The sequence below is a fragment of the Gigantopelta aegis genome, chromosome 4 (genome assembly GCF_016097555.1).
Source record: "Gigantopelta aegis isolate Gae_Host chromosome 4, Gae_host_genome, whole genome shotgun sequence".
NCBI classification, from domain to species: domain Eukaryota; kingdom Metazoa; phylum Mollusca; class Gastropoda; order Neomphalida; family Peltospiridae; genus Gigantopelta; species Gigantopelta aegis.
The window spans coordinates 98,689,410-98,706,699 of NC_054702.1; the positions used below are offsets into that span (position 1 = coordinate 98,689,410).

The 17,290-nt window shown below is 38.7% G+C and overlaps 1 protein-coding gene across 1 annotated transcript; it reads left to right on the forward strand.

Annotated features, from left to right (window-relative positions):
• Window positions 1-394: 394 nt before the first annotated feature.
• On the forward strand, window positions 395-15,238 carry LOC121372401 (triokinase/FMN cyclase-like). The gene is made up of 16 exons (XM_041498707.1): window positions 395-560; window positions 2,801-2,911; window positions 3,458-3,642; window positions 4,330-4,408; window positions 5,692-5,781; window positions 6,221-6,255; window positions 7,380-7,464; window positions 8,171-8,260; window positions 8,687-8,803; window positions 9,285-9,431; window positions 9,709-9,843; window positions 10,214-10,332; window positions 10,754-10,857; window positions 11,541-11,574; window positions 12,420-12,506; window positions 13,674-15,238. The coding sequence occupies exons 1-16, from the start codon at window positions 410-412 to the stop codon at window positions 13,821-13,823; spliced, it is 1,719 nt and encodes a 572-aa protein (XP_041354641.1). The 5' UTR covers window positions 395-409; the 3' UTR covers window positions 13,824-15,238.
• Window positions 15,239-17,290: the final 2,052 nt, after the last annotated feature.

The following is a 17,290-nucleotide window of genomic DNA, read 5'->3' on the forward strand; positions in this document are numbered from 1 at the left end:
GCAATAAAATCAGATGTTACAATGGTATGGGCACTTTCCTACATAAAACTAAGTCCAAAGTTGAAACTCAATGACTTTAGCAAAATGTCAATTTACGTACTGCCGACCCTACGCTGCGCCCCGCCTGCGCTATAATCTTTCTCCTGCATTACGGTGCACGTGATCATACTCCTGATATGATACAAGGGTCATCGAAGGGCCGTTCTTACCATGCGACTTGCACTAACGATTTGTAGCCTACACTCGGTTTCATTGCGAGATCAATACCGTACTGGCCGTCGTATGTAACTACTATAGTAACTGTTTTCACATAATAAATTAAGCTTGGTTGACAACTCGGACTGCCGTGGTTATGGCTGATGTTCCTGTAAGGAAACTGATTAACTCTGTGGAGAGGTGCGTCGACGACATGTTAGAAGGCTATGTGGCGGTGAACCCCGGGGTTAGGCTGTTGAGAGGTCACCGTGTTGTGATTCGGGCTGACGTCCAGGAGTACGTCACGACAGGGAAGGTCGCCGTGGTTTTCGGGGGAGGATCCGGACACGAACCGATGCACACGGGTGATTTTATCTTGTTATCATAACAGACACGCATGAATAAACGGGGAGGGGTCATGAATTATCACATAGTAGGCGCGAGTGCAAGGGGGATTCGGGGGTCGAACCCCACGCTTCCTCTGCCAAAAGAATTTTCAATTTATTTTCCAGGAGAGAATGATTCAACCGTCCCATAAACTTCGCTCGCCACAATCTAGACCCACCCACCCCCTTTTTTTTAAATTCCTACACGCGCGCCTACATAGGAGGAGAGATTGAAATTATGTTGTTATGCATACTGGATCTGCAGGAATGTTGTTTTTGAGGGTGTATAATAAAAAGAAGCTGGAGAGGGTTAACTGCAAATAAAGCCAACATTTAAATGTATTCTTTAAGTAGGCTGGGGATTTAGCTTAGTCGGTTGAGTCGCAGGATCGAAACACCTCATAGTAGATCCATTCAACTGACTGGGTTTTTTTTAGTTCCAACCAGTGCACCACAACTGGTCAAATGCCGTGGTATGTGCTTTCCTGTCCAGTAGCGGATCCAGGGGGTCCAGGGTCCGGACCCTCCTCTCTTTTTTGTAAATTCGAGCATGATGTGTTCAGCTGTAAAAGGAGAAATGAGTCATCACATTTGGACCCGACCCCCCCCCCCCCCCACCACCACCACCACCACCACCACTTCAGAAATCCTGCATCCGTGCCTGCTGTCTATGGGAAAGTGCATATTAACGATCTCTTGCTGAAAATAAAAAAATGTAGCGTCTTTCCTCTGATGACTACGAGCCAGAATTATCAAATGTTTTACATCCAATAGTCGATGATTAATTAATAAGTTAAACAAAACAAACCTTTTGTAGGCTGGGAGTACAAACGAAATATTGACTGGTCGTCTATATCAAAGTCTGTCGTATGTGCTGTCCTGTCTGTAGGGAAAGTGCATGTAAAACATACCTTGTTGCTAATGAAAAAATGTGGGTTTCCTGTAGACTACATGTAAGAATTACTAAATGTTTGACATCCATTAGCCGATGATTAAATAAAAATCAATGTGCTCTAGTGGTGTCATTAAACAAAATAAAACAAAACTTTTATACCCTTGGATATGAAGAACTGGCAACATTTATAAAAAATACACTATTTCAAAAACAACACTTTTTGAATTTTGATCACCTGAATTGGTTATGTCCATTCTTTGTGGAAAAATTACAATAGTGCACAAGTTCACCTTTTCATTTTTACATCTATTTTTTGGGGTAAAAAAGACATAAAAGAAGTGATGCCGCTCTTCGCAGATATCGTTTTGTGCGCAGGTCAAGTCGACTACCGTATACTCATCGTGATAAATATTGTGTACAAAGAAAAATTCCATAAATTCAATGGCAATGGAAGCCGCCATATTTGTCACCTAACATAGAACTGGCTATATACACGGTGGACAAGGGTATTTGTAAGGCCACCACACTCCACGGGTTACATATCATGCAGGGGGGCTGGGGGGCCTCTAGCCCCTCCAATAATTCTGAATCAAAAATATTATTGGTAGAGGTGAATTTTACCTGTAGAATGCAGAAAATTGCAATTTCGGGACATCTAGAAACCCCCTAGAAACTTTGTTTTGCACCCTGATCTCAGTCAGCCTCTAACCCCCACCCCCACCCCCACCCCACCCCACCCCCACCCAATGTATATTTATTTCCGCCGTGCCTGCATATGTGTATGAGACTAGGTATAATGTGAGCAAGTGATTTAAACATTTCTTTCACTTATTGTAGTCTTGAAAAACCGGCCTCGGTGGCATCGTGGTTAAGCCATCGGTCTACAGGCTGGTAGGTACTGGGTTCGGATCCCAGTCGAGGCATGGGATTTTTAATCCAGATACCGACTCCAAACCCTGAATGAGTGCTCCGCAAGGCTCAATGGGTAGGTGTAAACCACTTGCACCGACCAGTGATCCATAACTGGTTCAACAAAGGCCATGGTTTGTGTTATCCTGCCTGTGGGAAGCGCAAATAAAAGATCCCTTGCTGCCTGTCATAAAAGAGTAGCCTGCGTGGCGACAGCGGGTGTCCTCTAAAAAACAGTGTCAGAATGACCATATTTTTGACGTCCAATAGCCGATGATAAGATAAAAAATCAATGTGCTCTAGTGGCGTCGTTAAATAAAACAAACTTTACTTTAGTCTTGAAAAGGTACAGACATCATTGGTAACTTGTATGATAATAGTATGCGTTTTTAATATTCGTGTTTGAAATTTTCAGGCTTTGTTGGAAAAGGCATGTTGACGGCATGTGTTTGCGGATCGGTATTTGCATCACCCCCGCCCCAAGAAATACTACCAGCAATCAGGGCGGTTGCCAAAAACAACACAGGTAAATTGATTTAAAATATAACTACTTCCTAGATTAAGTAAAGAAAATATAATGATTGTCTGTTTGATGTATGTAATATTCAGAGATTATAGTCTTTGATAGATCACGAATTTTGGTATCGTTAGATATTTTGTTGATTTTATTTTAGTCAGTTTGGGTGAGTATAGATTACTGGGGGTTTGTTTTGTTTTGGGTTTTTTGTTTGTTTGTTGTTGTTGTAGGTGTTTTTTAAGGGGGGTGTTTTGTATATGTGTATTTGTGGTTGGTTTGTGTTTGTTTATTTGTTGTTTGTTTGGGTTTTGTTTTGGGTGGGGGTCTTTTTCTTTTGTTATTGTTTTGTTTGTTTTTTGGTTTGTTTGGGGGGGGGGGGGGGTTTGGAGGGTGAACTTGTATTGGTTGGATGGGTAGAAGACATCCTGGCTGTTGGCTTGCTGGTTGATTGCAGACGGGTGGGCGGACGGACGGACGGAAGGACGGATGGATGGGCGGATGTATGGATGGATGGATTTACGCATTTGCACACAATGTAACATGTACACTTTTCAGGAGGTTGTCTGTTGCTTGTCGCTAACTATACTGGAGACAGACTAAACTTCGGACTGGCGTTTGAGAAGGCCAGACAGGAAGGTATTAAAATTGAGATGGTCACGGTGGCAGAGGATTGTGCTCTGACATCACACGTAAACACTGCTGGGAGGAGGGCACTTGTGGGTCAAGTAGCAATCAGCAAGGTACTGGAAACATTCTGTTACTAAAATATGCTTTTAATATAGGTTTTTGTTTTCAGGTTAATTTTCAAAGGCCGTGGTATATGCTATCCTGTTTGTGGGATGGTGCATATAAAAGATGCCTTGCTACTAATACAAACATGTAGCGGATTTCCTCTCTAAGACTGTATGTCAAACTTACTAAATGTTTGACATTCAGTAGTCGATGATTAATAAATCAATGTGCTCTAGTGGTGTCGTTAAACAAAACAAACTTTTTTGGTCAATCTCAAGCCAACTGACGGTAATATAAAATGCTTAAACAAAATTAGTCTGGGTCATTTTGGATGCATTTTCACAAAAATGATTTGGTTGAATATTAAATTATTAAAATCTTTTGGAAATAACTGGGGTGGGTTGCAAGTAGAAGGCTCCCTGCTCCTCTTCTCCCCCCCCCCCACCTACCCACCCCTGAAAAAAAGAAGAGAAAATTAAATGTCCCCTTGGCTTTTGGTGCAATATTTCGTAGTTTTCAGATCATCTAGATAAAGAACACTTCTAAACTAAAAGGAAATGTCACTCTGCATGTAGTCGTTATATCTCATTTTAGTTCGGATCCAGTACAGGAGTTCGAATCCAATCTTAACCATGGTTTAATTACTGTACAACTAGGACTTCTTAAACTGGAATGTTGAAATATTTTGTTTCTAGATTGCTGGAGCCCTGGCAGAGGAAGGTAGAACTTTGGCGGAGATAGTTAACATAACCAAAGATGCTCTCTCTAACATGGGTACTTGTTCTGTTTTTTCTTCTCTTCTGTTGGTAGCTTATTCAATCGTTAATTTATTCATTGAATCATTTATTCATTCGTTTATTTATTTATGTATTTATTCATTCATTCATTCATTCATTTCTTGATTCGTTCGTTCGTTGATTCATTCAATAATCCGTTCATTCATTTACTCATTGATTGATTGATTTTATTGTTTCTTTATTTGTTTTTTCTTTAGTACCAATATATACTTATAGAATATAATTATTATACGATATATTAGATTACTGCCAATTTCAGACTACCAACTGCCACGACAAAGTTTGCCATATTTCTGTTGTCACGACTTCTACGATTGCCCAGTTGCTTGTCTGAGCGCTCTTAAGCCTTGGTCAGACAGAGCTACGACGTCTTGCGATGGGGTGAGATTTTAGATATCTATGATTGTCCCCGAGTCGGCTACAGTATTACAATCTTAGTTGTCGTGCGATGGTTGTGCGACCGCGTACGATGTCGTACGACGGTCATACGATGTCTTACGATCCCACGTGATGTCGTACGATGTCGTCGACCGTCATACGACATTGTTTGCCATTCACATTTCAGTAGTTCACAGTTTTTGAAAAGGTCAGAGAGAAGTTTAATTAATATTTCCAGGTGAGAACATGTGAAAATATCGTACGATTAGCTGCGACGTTGTATGATACCCTAAATCCTGGGAATCGCAACCAGGTTTTTTATAACATAACCAAAAACCGCCAAGACGTCGTGCGAGGACTCCCGATGGTTGCGACGTCGTGCAAAATCGCACGATTACGCACGATTCACTCCCCCCCCCCACCCCTGATGGTCCGCGTACACCTGAAATGGTCGTACGATGTCTTAAGGCCGGTGTAATCGTAGCTTTACAACTCGATGTTTGTCTACGACCCATTAGTTGTTAATCTGATTTCACCCATCGTAAGTTGGTAGTTGAGAAAATTACAACGCAACCGTCGAGTTGGCCAAATTTGTTGTGCCAGTTGACAGTCTGAGCTTAACATAACGTGAATATGTTCTACGATTATATTGATTGAAAGATATTTTATTGTTTTGAAAAACAAATGGATTAGACAAAACCTACAAGGCACTGTCTATAATGGTCTATAATGTATACACATCACGACAGTAATATATTTATGCAATTTACATATGAACGTAAATTAATATTATTGAAAGATTCAGTTCGTTTATACCGTAGTGTATAAATGCAAGTTATTTCAAATTATGGTGTATTTTTAATTCTATGTTCTTTCTTTTAGGAACTATCGGCCTCAGTCTGAGTGCGTGTTCCGTACCGGGGTCCGGTCCGACTTTTAGTCTTGGCGAAGGTCAGATGGAACTAGGACTTGGTAAGAAGACACTGTTAGCTGAAGGTCCAACGTTTGGAGAGGGATACAACACAAATATACGCAATTAATAATATTAAAAATAAAAGATGACAGGCTACTTTGATGGGCTGTGGCAGAGACACAGTCTCTTGATAAACTGTTAAATCGTAGATACTTTCCAGAGCATAGCCTACAGCCACACCATATAATACTGCAATATTAGTGTAGTTTTCATTTATACATTGCTTGTCTAGTGTCAGTAATCAAGTGAAGTTCTTATTATTAACAATAAGACTATTTAAATAATAAAACACATGTATATTCATTAACAATAAACAGTGAATTCTTATTCCCTGCCTTAAACAGACAGCCCACATAGCTGAGGTGTGTGACCAGTTAAGCGTGCTTCAACCAATGTTGAAAATAAATAGACTTGAAACGAAAATTATGTTATTTACAGGAGCACACGGAGAGGCTGGTGTTAGAAGAATGAAAGTATGTATTAGAAATGTACCGTTATATATCCTGTATTTTTTGTATTAACCTGGTGATAGTTTAGTACCCAATTTTCCCAAAAAAATATACTTTTCATATAGGGAATACATATTTGGTATTTCAGTAATAACCGCATGTCATAAAGAATGCAATGATTATCTATGTTTTGATTATCTATATTTTATTATGACATGCAATGATTTTATTCTGCATTTCCAATTGTGGTTGATGTCAAGGCACTCTTGAAGAGGTGACATTTCCTCATCAAATTACCTCTAACTATCCTCTGGTCAATAGCATAAAACAAGCTGAAGAGTCTGTAGTAACATTTCATTAATTGAGTGACATCTTCCAACGGAATAACTAAGACATGGGGAGAGGACATATGTAAACTATTACCATCATTGTCACCAACTTGCTATCATTTGACACTGCTAACTACGGCTAAACTGAATTCTGGTGCATAACATAATATTGCCACTTGAAGATAGCGAGAATACTGAATGAGTGGCCGTTGGATAACATTTATCATCTTACAACGAGTTGTCTTATACGAAAATGTACCTTACAAGTGAAAGCAGACTGGATAGATTTTAAATTATGAGTTGTCCGTTGTAGTACTTTTTTCTTCTTTATTTTTTTTTTTTACATATCTTCAAAAAACATAGTTTAAAAGAAAAGTAAAAGTGTTTTCCAACTACAATTTATTTACAGCGCATTAGCGGCGTCACAACGCAATCAGTTTCATTAGTGTTCAATTCATTGGTCGATGTTACTTCGGCGTCAGGGTCATCAGCACGGAGTAACCAATCAAAAGTCTTCAAATCGATCTCCCACACGTTTAATATTACAAATCTTGCACATTGTTTTTTCCAACGTGTGTCCCAGAAACATTTATCCACTGCCATCTAATACTAACAGATCGGGACTCATATAAGATTGTTCAGCTGTTAATGACAATTAATAACAGTTTGTAGCAGTAATAGTAAAGAAACACCAGACATTGAGAGTGTTTATACATATTTATACCAAGCACAGATGTGCGGTCAAAATGTTATCTTATAAATTCATATTGCACTTGTACTCTATTGTTAATAATACATTTTCATACAAACCTGTTATAGGTGACTTCTGCTAAAGAAGCCGTGAAGATAATGCTGGACCACATGACCAGCCCAGCCACTAGTACTCATCTAAGGGTGGAGTCTGGTAAGAGAGACCACTGGCTTAATAAGGGGTGGGCACCTGTTTCTGTCCTCATAACACGACTCACAGTGTGTGGTCCACCTAATGTGGCCCATATTAGGGGTACCACACACTATAACTCACAGTATGTGGGTGCTACCCAATATAAAAACACTGGCTACGTCAATTAGAGACATATACTTTTAAAGAATCAAATCAAAATATTAAGATGTGAACGTATTTGGTAGTGAAAACATTTTACAATTCTCATATACCAATGTTAAACTAGTAGTATCCTATTTTAAAATATCGGGAGTTGTACAGGTGGCCTAATTCAACATGAAGCCACAGGAGAGTTAAAGTTTGTTTTGTTTAACGACAGCACTAGAGCACATTGATTTATTAATCATCGGCTATTGAATATCAAACATTTGGTAATTGTGACAGTATCAAGGGAACTTTTATATACACAATCACACAGACAGGATAGCACATACCACGGCCTTTGATATACAAGTCGTGGTGCACTGACTGGAACAAGAAATAGCCCAATCGGTCCACCGACGGGGATCGTTCCCAGACTGGCCGAGCATCAAACACGCGCTTTATTAAATTGGGTTAGTCCTGCCCCGAAGCCACAGAAAACACACCGAGTAACTGAATGTAGAATTACATTTAAAGATTTTTTTTATCGTGGACTGATTGAACGTGTTTCGTGTGATTATTTCAGGTGATAAAGTGGCATGTTTTCTCAATAATCTTGGTGGAACGACACTTCTAGAAATGAATATTATAGCCAAAGAAATCATTCAGTATCTAGGTGAGTTTAAAAAATATATATTTTCGTTTCTAGACAAATACTCATAGTATGCATAAATTTAAACAATAGAAATATAAATTAGTTATGGATCAAAACTTTACATGGGGAGGCAGTACAACCAAGAATGAATGAATTAATGAATGCATGAATGTTTAACGATTCCCCAGCACGAAAAATACATCGGCTAATGGGTGTCAAACTATAGTAAATGCTACAACCAATAATCGAGGATCGCTAATAGTATAGTATTCGACAGCTGGACAAAAGGGCATTTTAAAATAAAAAGGGCAACATTTCATATTTTTCAGGGGGTAATTTCCCCATTTACTTCATCTGTTAAGACCCTGATTACCTTTTAAAAAAATTATACTCGAATGTTTAGCATCGAAACTAAGCCACTAACGTTAATGTATATTTTCATAACAGACGCTCGAGGAGTCTCGGTGGACCGTTTTTACTCGGGACATATTCTGACGTCTTTAGAGATGCACGGAGTCTCCATTATGATCATGCACCTCAACGATATACTGAAGCAGTGCCTTGGTAAGAGAGAGAAAATATAATGAAACAAGAATGGGACAATGTCTTCGCAAGATGAAAGATATATTTTATTTTTTAAATAAAACCTTAGAAATTATTTCATGGTAAAAGGAAAAATAAAAATGTAAAACCGCTGCTGAGCCTCAAGACGGTTCTTGGCTAGATGAATCACAAGAATATGGAAATACTCTTTGTCAATGTCTTGGATAAGTTGAAACATTAGAATACAATACTACACCTTGGCACAATGTTTTGGTAAGATGAAACATAACACAAGGACTATTGGGTATCATGGCAACTGTACCATCCCAGTATTTGTCACAAACCATCATTGCAGAAATCGTTTTTTTTTTTGTCTTGCTGCAATTGTTTTTGTGTTTTTTTGCCTCCTTTATGTGAAGAAAATGCACGTTAGGTGTATTTCAATTTATTATTTTGGTTACTGCTACACCCAGTACCATTTCATATTTCCTCCATTAAACAGATGCTCCAACAGAAGTTCCACACTGGCCAAAACCTATGCTTCCTCGTGGATCCAGTGATCGGAAGACACCTTCTCCACTTGATCTACCCGATGTAGAGAACATCGCAATAGATACCACTACAAAAACTAACAGATGCTTCGGAGAGGGTATGTTTATGTAGATGTATATCTCATTTGAGATGTATATTCATGAAAACTAAAGCATACCGCAGTTTTTGGTCTTTAATTTTGATACCAATATCATTAAAGACATTATAGCCTAGAACTAGTTCTTTCCTAATACTTGTTTTTGATTAAATTCTTTCTTAATTACTTTTCAAATTGGCAGTAATTTAAAGCAGTAATGGAATATTTCTTTCTAACACAAATCCACGTCTTTTAGTTTCAAATGGTTATCACTCTTTTTTTTTCATCAATAATGCAGCTGATGCTAGTAGAACCTATGACGCCCTCAAGCACGCCTGTGAGAGTCTGATATCAGCTGAGACGAGACTCAACACACTGGACACGGAGGGTGGAGATGGTGATACTGGAAGCACCCTGGCTAGAGGTGCTCGTGGTATGACTTCGTTTGATTACATAACATTTACTGGCGTCGATGGTACGGGGTTAGTATTTCAGTACCGGCTACAACCAAGTGAATATATTCCTTGATGCATGGTCAAATAGCCGAGGAATGTGCCGACGTCAGCGTGTTTGAACCTTAATTGGGTGTACCCAAGAAACTAAATTAAAATGAATGGATGGGTGGATGAACGAATGAATGAATGAATGAACGAACAAATGAATGAATCAATGAATTAATTAATTAATCACTAAGACCGGTTTAGATATTGTTAGCAGACAATGTAATATATTATAGTTAGGTATATTATGTTTGTCTATTGTATTTGTTTAAAAGAGAATGTTTTTGTTTCTTTAACTAACAGAAATTATGAAGTTGTTGGGAACCAAGAACAGTCCAGGACTGCCAGTTAATAATCCCAGTTGTCTGGCGCTGATGCTGACCAGCACTGCTGAAAATTGCATGGGTGGAGCTTCGGGCGCGGTATGCTTAATAGTCACAGTGTGTTTTCTTATCTAGCAAATCTGTTCGTAACGTTTGCTGTTAAGTTTGAATCTACTTTATGCAGAGATGTTCCATTCCGTTGTCATTCTATAATTTTGTTCATGTTTTGCTGTTGCTTTTAAATATCCACTGTAAGGAGAAGTATTCCATTGTCAAGGTATTCTAGATGCTTATTTTGCTCATCTTTACGGCCATCCACAATCTTTGTGTAACAGATCACCATACTTTATTATTTATATTTTAATCATCCATGATACTTGTCATTGAAACCAGTTCAAGTGACTGAACAACTACATGCCTTAAAAGACCGCCTATTATTGCCTCACTTGTCTTTAAAAATGCATCTTTTGATGCTTATTTGGTGGCTGTTTACAACAGGTTTGGCTGTATTTGCTTTCAGCTGTATGGTTTGATGTTCACAGCGGCAGCAAGTTGTCTCTGTGATGATTTGTCTCCAAGAGTGTGGGACACAGTTCTGAAGGAAGCCATCAACATATTAAAGAGGTGTGTTAGTGATGCAGCTTACATTAGACTCCTAAGTAGATTGCCTTAGGTCGAAGATGGACATGCTTTATAGCAGCAGTTAGCAGTATAAAGAGGGGTATTTCGTTTAACAATCGGTTTTTACTTGGAAAACAATGAATGTTGATAACAAAATTGTATTATTACCCATATGGTTCATATCAAAGTGGTACGTCCTACTAGAACGCCAAGTGGGACGTAACACTTGGACGTCACATACACGATGACGTCATCAATTGGCGCACTACAACGTTACAAGAACGTCAGCAAAACGAGTTGAGTGATATAAATTAAGATCGATTATGGGTAATCGATAGGATATTAAGCTCGCTACCATTTCGTATCATGTGTATGTCCCTCGTATAATAATTTTCATTGTCACTCGCTAAAGCTCGTGATAACTGAAACTTAGTTCACTCGGGACATAAACATGATACGAAATGGAAGCTCGTTTAATATCTCATAAATATAAACCAGATGTAAATTGCAATAAAGTATATTAAATTTATGTTTTTTCAGTATCAGTATTTTCTATCAGCTGAATGTGTTTTAATTATTTTATTAAATCTTATAAAATAATATTTGTGCGATATTAATCTTAACATTCCATACCACAACACTATATACCGACATGAAAAAATATAACATATATGTTTAATTGTCAGGTACGGTGGAGCAGAACCCGGTGATAGAACCATGGTAAGTTCACTAGTAATAAATAGAACATTTATAAACACCAACCTATATTAGCTCGGCCATTTACCTTTCGACCGACCGTTCAAAATTGCGCCAAATTCCCTCGATCAAAATTGCGCACCCTTTTCTCTTTGGCATTTAACTGCTCCATTCAAATTCCATAGCACCACCACCACCACCACCCGCCTGCTACCGATTTGATCGGGCTGCTGGTGCTCCCTTGCACCTGCCAGTGCAGGCGGTCCCTCCTCTCCGCTCCCCCCATCTTTCCTGCCAAGGCCGGCTCTTGTGCCCACGACAGGCGTGCGCTACAACAGCTTGTTCTGAATGTGCACGTAAAACCCTATGACATGACATGACACCAACTTGCAGTCAGTAGTGTACGTTTTAGATCGTTCTTTAGTCTAGTATATGTGTATTTAGTACCATTGTGTAAATACTTTAAAATGTAGTATTTGCGTTGGTAGTTAAAACAATCAAGAAAGAAAGAAATGTTTTATTTAACGACGCACTCAACACATTGTATTTACGGTTATATGGCGTCAGACATATGGTTAAAGACCACACGGGCTACTCTATTCGATTAGCAACAAGGGATCTTTTATATGCACCATCCCACAGACAGGGTAGTACATACTACGGCCTTTAATATACCAGTCGTGGTGCACTGGCTGGAACGAGATTAAAACAATCAATTCTGTATTATTTTATGTACTACTTGTGTGGAATAGCTTGTCTCTATATAATAAATGGTCATTTTAAGAAGATATGAACATTTGTTTACTAAAATATAGTAAAACAATAATAAAACTTGTTTATTTTAGTGTTTAAATTATTTATATCTGCAGCTGGATTCACTGCATGCTGCCAGTATGACGTTCTCTGAAAGATTACAAAACATGTCACCAGTGGATGCATACAGGGAGGCGGTCTTGGTGAGTATCTCTTTATAACGTGTACATAGATGTTATTATGTAGTTAGTGTGTTATTGTGTATGTGAATAGGATACTAGGTAGGCAAGACATCAAAACAATATATTTATTAGTCTATATAAATTGTATCTAGGTACAAAGAATCCAGACAGACGAATGAATGAATGAATGAATGAATGTTTAACGACACCCCAGCACGAAAAATACATCGGCTATTGGGTGTCAGACTATGGTAATGCAAATAAATAAGTGATGATCAACATCAATATAAAAATTCAAGACTTAAACAAAAACAGTGTAAAGAACTGTGCAAAAACACAAATATGACAGAATTTTACGGATACTGAATTTTACTCAAAACTTAAATTTTTGCTGTATTGGCCATTCTCAAAGAGAATTTTACACCCCTGCACCACAGTGAGGTTACAGCACACGAAGGGGAATCCAGACGATGTTTATTTTTAATAGTGAATGTTTGTGGTTATACACAACTTTTAACAGTGAAGGTTTTCAGTTATAAATAATTTGTACTAATTTTAGAATTCTTTTGGTAAGTTAAGTGAGCATTTCAAATTGGAAATGTGACTTCACAGTGACTGATATGGTTGTTTTGGGGGTTGTTTAAAAAATACATGTACATCCATAATGTCAATATTTAACATGGAGAGAGAGAGAGAGAGAGAGAGAGAGAGAGAGAGAGAGAGAGAGAGAGAGAGAGAGAGGCGGGGATAGAGAGGGTGTGGGGGTGTGGTGAGGTGGGATTTGCAAGCCAGTACCCTAAAGTATTATATGATGTTGTTTTATTATTTTTATGTACACAACCCATGTTTTACCCTTGGCATGTGTTGTTCTAATTGTAAACAAGGGGCTGGTAATAAAACTTGTAAAAAAAAAAAAAAAAAAAAACTATAAATTGTTTTTTTAACATGTAGCCTGATTTTGGTCGGTCCAGGATTGATTTTTCCTTCTTCTTCTATATTTAACACTTTGGAATTAACATACTGGTATTTTATAAAAGATCTTTATTTGACAGATGATTATAACAATTTAGCAACACGTTATGTTTGTTATTCGGTGTTGTTTGTGTGTGTGCACGTTTATGATGTACATGTTCTTGTTACATGCTGGGGTTTTCCCGTCACTCTTGTTCTTATTTTGCCCAACCATAGGCTGCAGAAAAGGCTGCATGTGAAACTGCGAAGATGTCTGCACGTGCGGGACGAGCCAGTTACGTGAACCCGGACCTCCTCACACAACCCGACCCTGGAGCAGTGGGCGTGACCATCTGGATGAGAGCCGTGCTGGACTCCATACAATAAAACGGTCATCCTCTGTGGCCAATGTGATGTCGTAAAGTCAAAGTTACAGAGATTAATTCATTTGTAATCACCTGGAAGTAGTTTTTAATGATGAACATTTACCTAATGAGAACATTTACTTTCCTTAACAACCCAGTCATTATGTCATACCCTCAGTTCGTAACACTGCTGATGATTGTTTATATGGTAGTTTAAAAAAAAAGAAAACAGCTGGCTGTTAAATTAACCGGCATGTTATTGGCCGTTAAAGAGATGATGTAAGACAAATGCTGTAGATCCAGACCATTTAAACAGGCATTTAGTTCATTATTAGTCTTTTTTTTCAAACTAGTGCTTTTATTGGAATTATATCATTATACACATCAAAGGCCTGTTCTCAGCATGGCTTGTAGTTCCTGAAAATAAACCTTTACGAGAAACGACCTTGGCATGAAGCATTTTGTGATTGCCCGTGGGTACTCTATTAAAAGGCGTTTTTACATTACATTACTGTAACACATATGAGGTTATATGTGTAGAATATTTCTAAAACATGGTTCCCGTAAGTGTACTGGGCTTCACACCGATGGACCAGGTAGTGTCTCGTCTGTGTTAGGCTATGCGACATTGCCCTCCCCTAAAACAAATCCAAAAAAACAAACAAACAAACAAAAAACAAACAAACAAAAAACATGACATGTCTTTATATTTTTCATGTTGAAAAATCCTGAATTTCATGAGATTCGGTAGGCGGCAGCACTTTGCCAGACCAACAATCATGTATGATTATGACGATCGTTACAGGTTCACTATTTGTGTCAGAGTTTGACGGGGTCAGTCCGAACGGACCTAGAAAGTATTGGCTTAATGTGCGCCCAGCACTTTGACTGTGAAGGGTAATATAAGAGGACGATCTAGCTTCCCATGAACATTCGTTAGATACTTTTTAAAATAAATTGTTGTAAGATACATGTCTAACGGCCACTCATGTGATATAATATTCTGTTTACATAGACTACTATACACGTGCACATCGTGTTACACAATCTGACTGAAGTCAGTTCTACTGAATAATAGTTACTGACCAGGGCCCGGTTCCACGAAGCGATCTTAGCCCTAAGATTACCTTAAGCGCATAGCTACCCAATGCACTTAAGTTGATCTTAGGGCTAAGATCGCTTCATAGAACGGGGCCCAGGAGAGATGATTTCAGTCAGATTGCCGAACTCGCCACAAATGTCATGGAACGGATTGATATGTAAGCAATACGTCAAGAAAGGCTGAGCATTTGTTATCGCCTTACAAAAAGGGTATTCAGGTACAATAGCATTTTTGGAAAACATTTATAATAAAGTTTGTTTTGTTTAACAACACCACTAGAGCTATCAAACATTTGGTAATTCTGATATATAGTCTTAGAGAGAAAACCCGTTACTTCCCCCTCCCATTGTTTCCATTAGTAGCAATAGAGGCCGGTGGTGTCGTGTTTAAACCATTGGACATAAGGCTGGTAGGTACTGGCTCCCACCCAGAGGGAGTTTTAATGACTCATTTAGGTAGGTGTAAGACCACTACACCCTCTTCTCTCTCACTAACAACTAACCACTAACCCACTGTCCTGGACAGACAGACCAGATAGCTGAGGTGTGTGTGTCAAGGATAGCGTGCTTCAGTCTTAATTGGATATAAGCACAAAAATAAGTTGAAATGAAATTATATGCACCATCCCATAGACAGTATAGCACATATCACGGCCTTTGATATACCAGTCATCGTGCACTGGCTGGAACTAGAAATAACCCAATGGGCCCACTGGGGGATTGATCCTAGACCGACCGCACATCAGGCGAGTGCTTTACCACTGGGTTACATCCAGCCCCATAATTGTAATAAAGACAAGAACACACTAACTGTTACATATAAAAATCAATGAATATAGGTGATGAAGGGAGAACAAAAATGTTTTACAATTTTGACATATTAAATTGACCAACATGCATGCACAATTTAGCATTAAAAATGCATTTACACTATTTTTGGAACTGAATCATCGTTGTTGTTGTTGTTGTTTTAATATGGTAGATGTAGTACTACATCAATGTTTCCTCTTGTATATTTTTAAAACATAAAACATCACTTGTCTTGTGTTTGTTTGTCTTGTATTTGAAAATTCGTAATTGTATGGTTATGATCAAAAATAAATATTGAAGATATAATTTTAAAGACATGGTTTGTGATGATTTGTTATCAGTAAGTCAATCTACAGAGAAGAAGAATTTTTTTTATTTAACGACGCACTCAACACATTTTATTTACGGTTATATGGCATCAGATATTGAGAGGAAACCTGTTGTTGCCACTTCATGTGCTACTCTTTTCGATTAGCAGCAAGGGATCTGTTATATGCATCATCCCATAGACAGGATAGCCTTTGATATACCAGTCGTGGTGCACTGGCTGGAGCGAGAAATAGCGCAAAATGGCCCACTGACAGGGATCGATCCCAAACCGACCGCGCATCAAGCGAGCGCTTTACCACTGGGCTACGCCTCATACCTACTCAATCTACAGAAGAAAGGACTCCGTTTCTTACCCAGTGTATGGGTTGATGTCACTCGACAGATTACCTTTGAGCTAAACCAAAATGTGATGAGCTATCTTTGATGTGATCAGTTCACAGGACAAGACAGAATTTGTTTTATTTGTATTTTATTTTTACGCCAGGTCGGTCGGTCGAGATGAACTAATGATGTCACTTTTATGGAAAAGACAGAATAAAATGTATATATATACTTAAGGGATTCCCAGAGCATCTCCTACTAAAAGGTGTTGAATCGTATACGGTATCAGTTCGGTTCATTTGAACTGTACTGTGATAATGGGCGGGATTTAGCTCAGTCGGTTGAGTGCTCGCTTGGGGTGCTTGCGTCGCAGGATCAAACCACATCGGTGGATCCATTCAGCTGATTGGGGTTTTTCTCGTTCCAACCAGTGCACTGCAACTGGACAAAGGCCATGGTATGTGCTTTCCTGTCTGTGGGAAAGTGCATATAAAAGATCCCTTGCTGCATTAGGAAAAATGTAGCGGGCTTCCTCTAATGACTACGAGTCAGAATTACCAAATGTTTGACATCCAATAGCCGATGATTAATTAATCAATGTGCTCCAGTGGTGTCGTTAAACAAAACAAAACTTTTTTTTGTAGTGTGATAAAATCGTGGTGTATAATGTCCCATTCCCCTGCTTACTTCAGCTCCCACGATCTTGTGCTAGGCTGCATGTCCTTCAGTCTTAATTCTCATACCACGTGAACGTGAACTGGTTTAACATACTCCTATACCACTGAGGTTTCAGGCATGTCCGTCACGGGTCCGGTCTCTGGATAGTTATGGATCCGACCCGGGACAGATCTCATACAACGAAGCAGCCGAGAATCATTGGCGCATAAACGTTGGTTAAAGTTAAAGTTAACAACACATCTGGAGCAC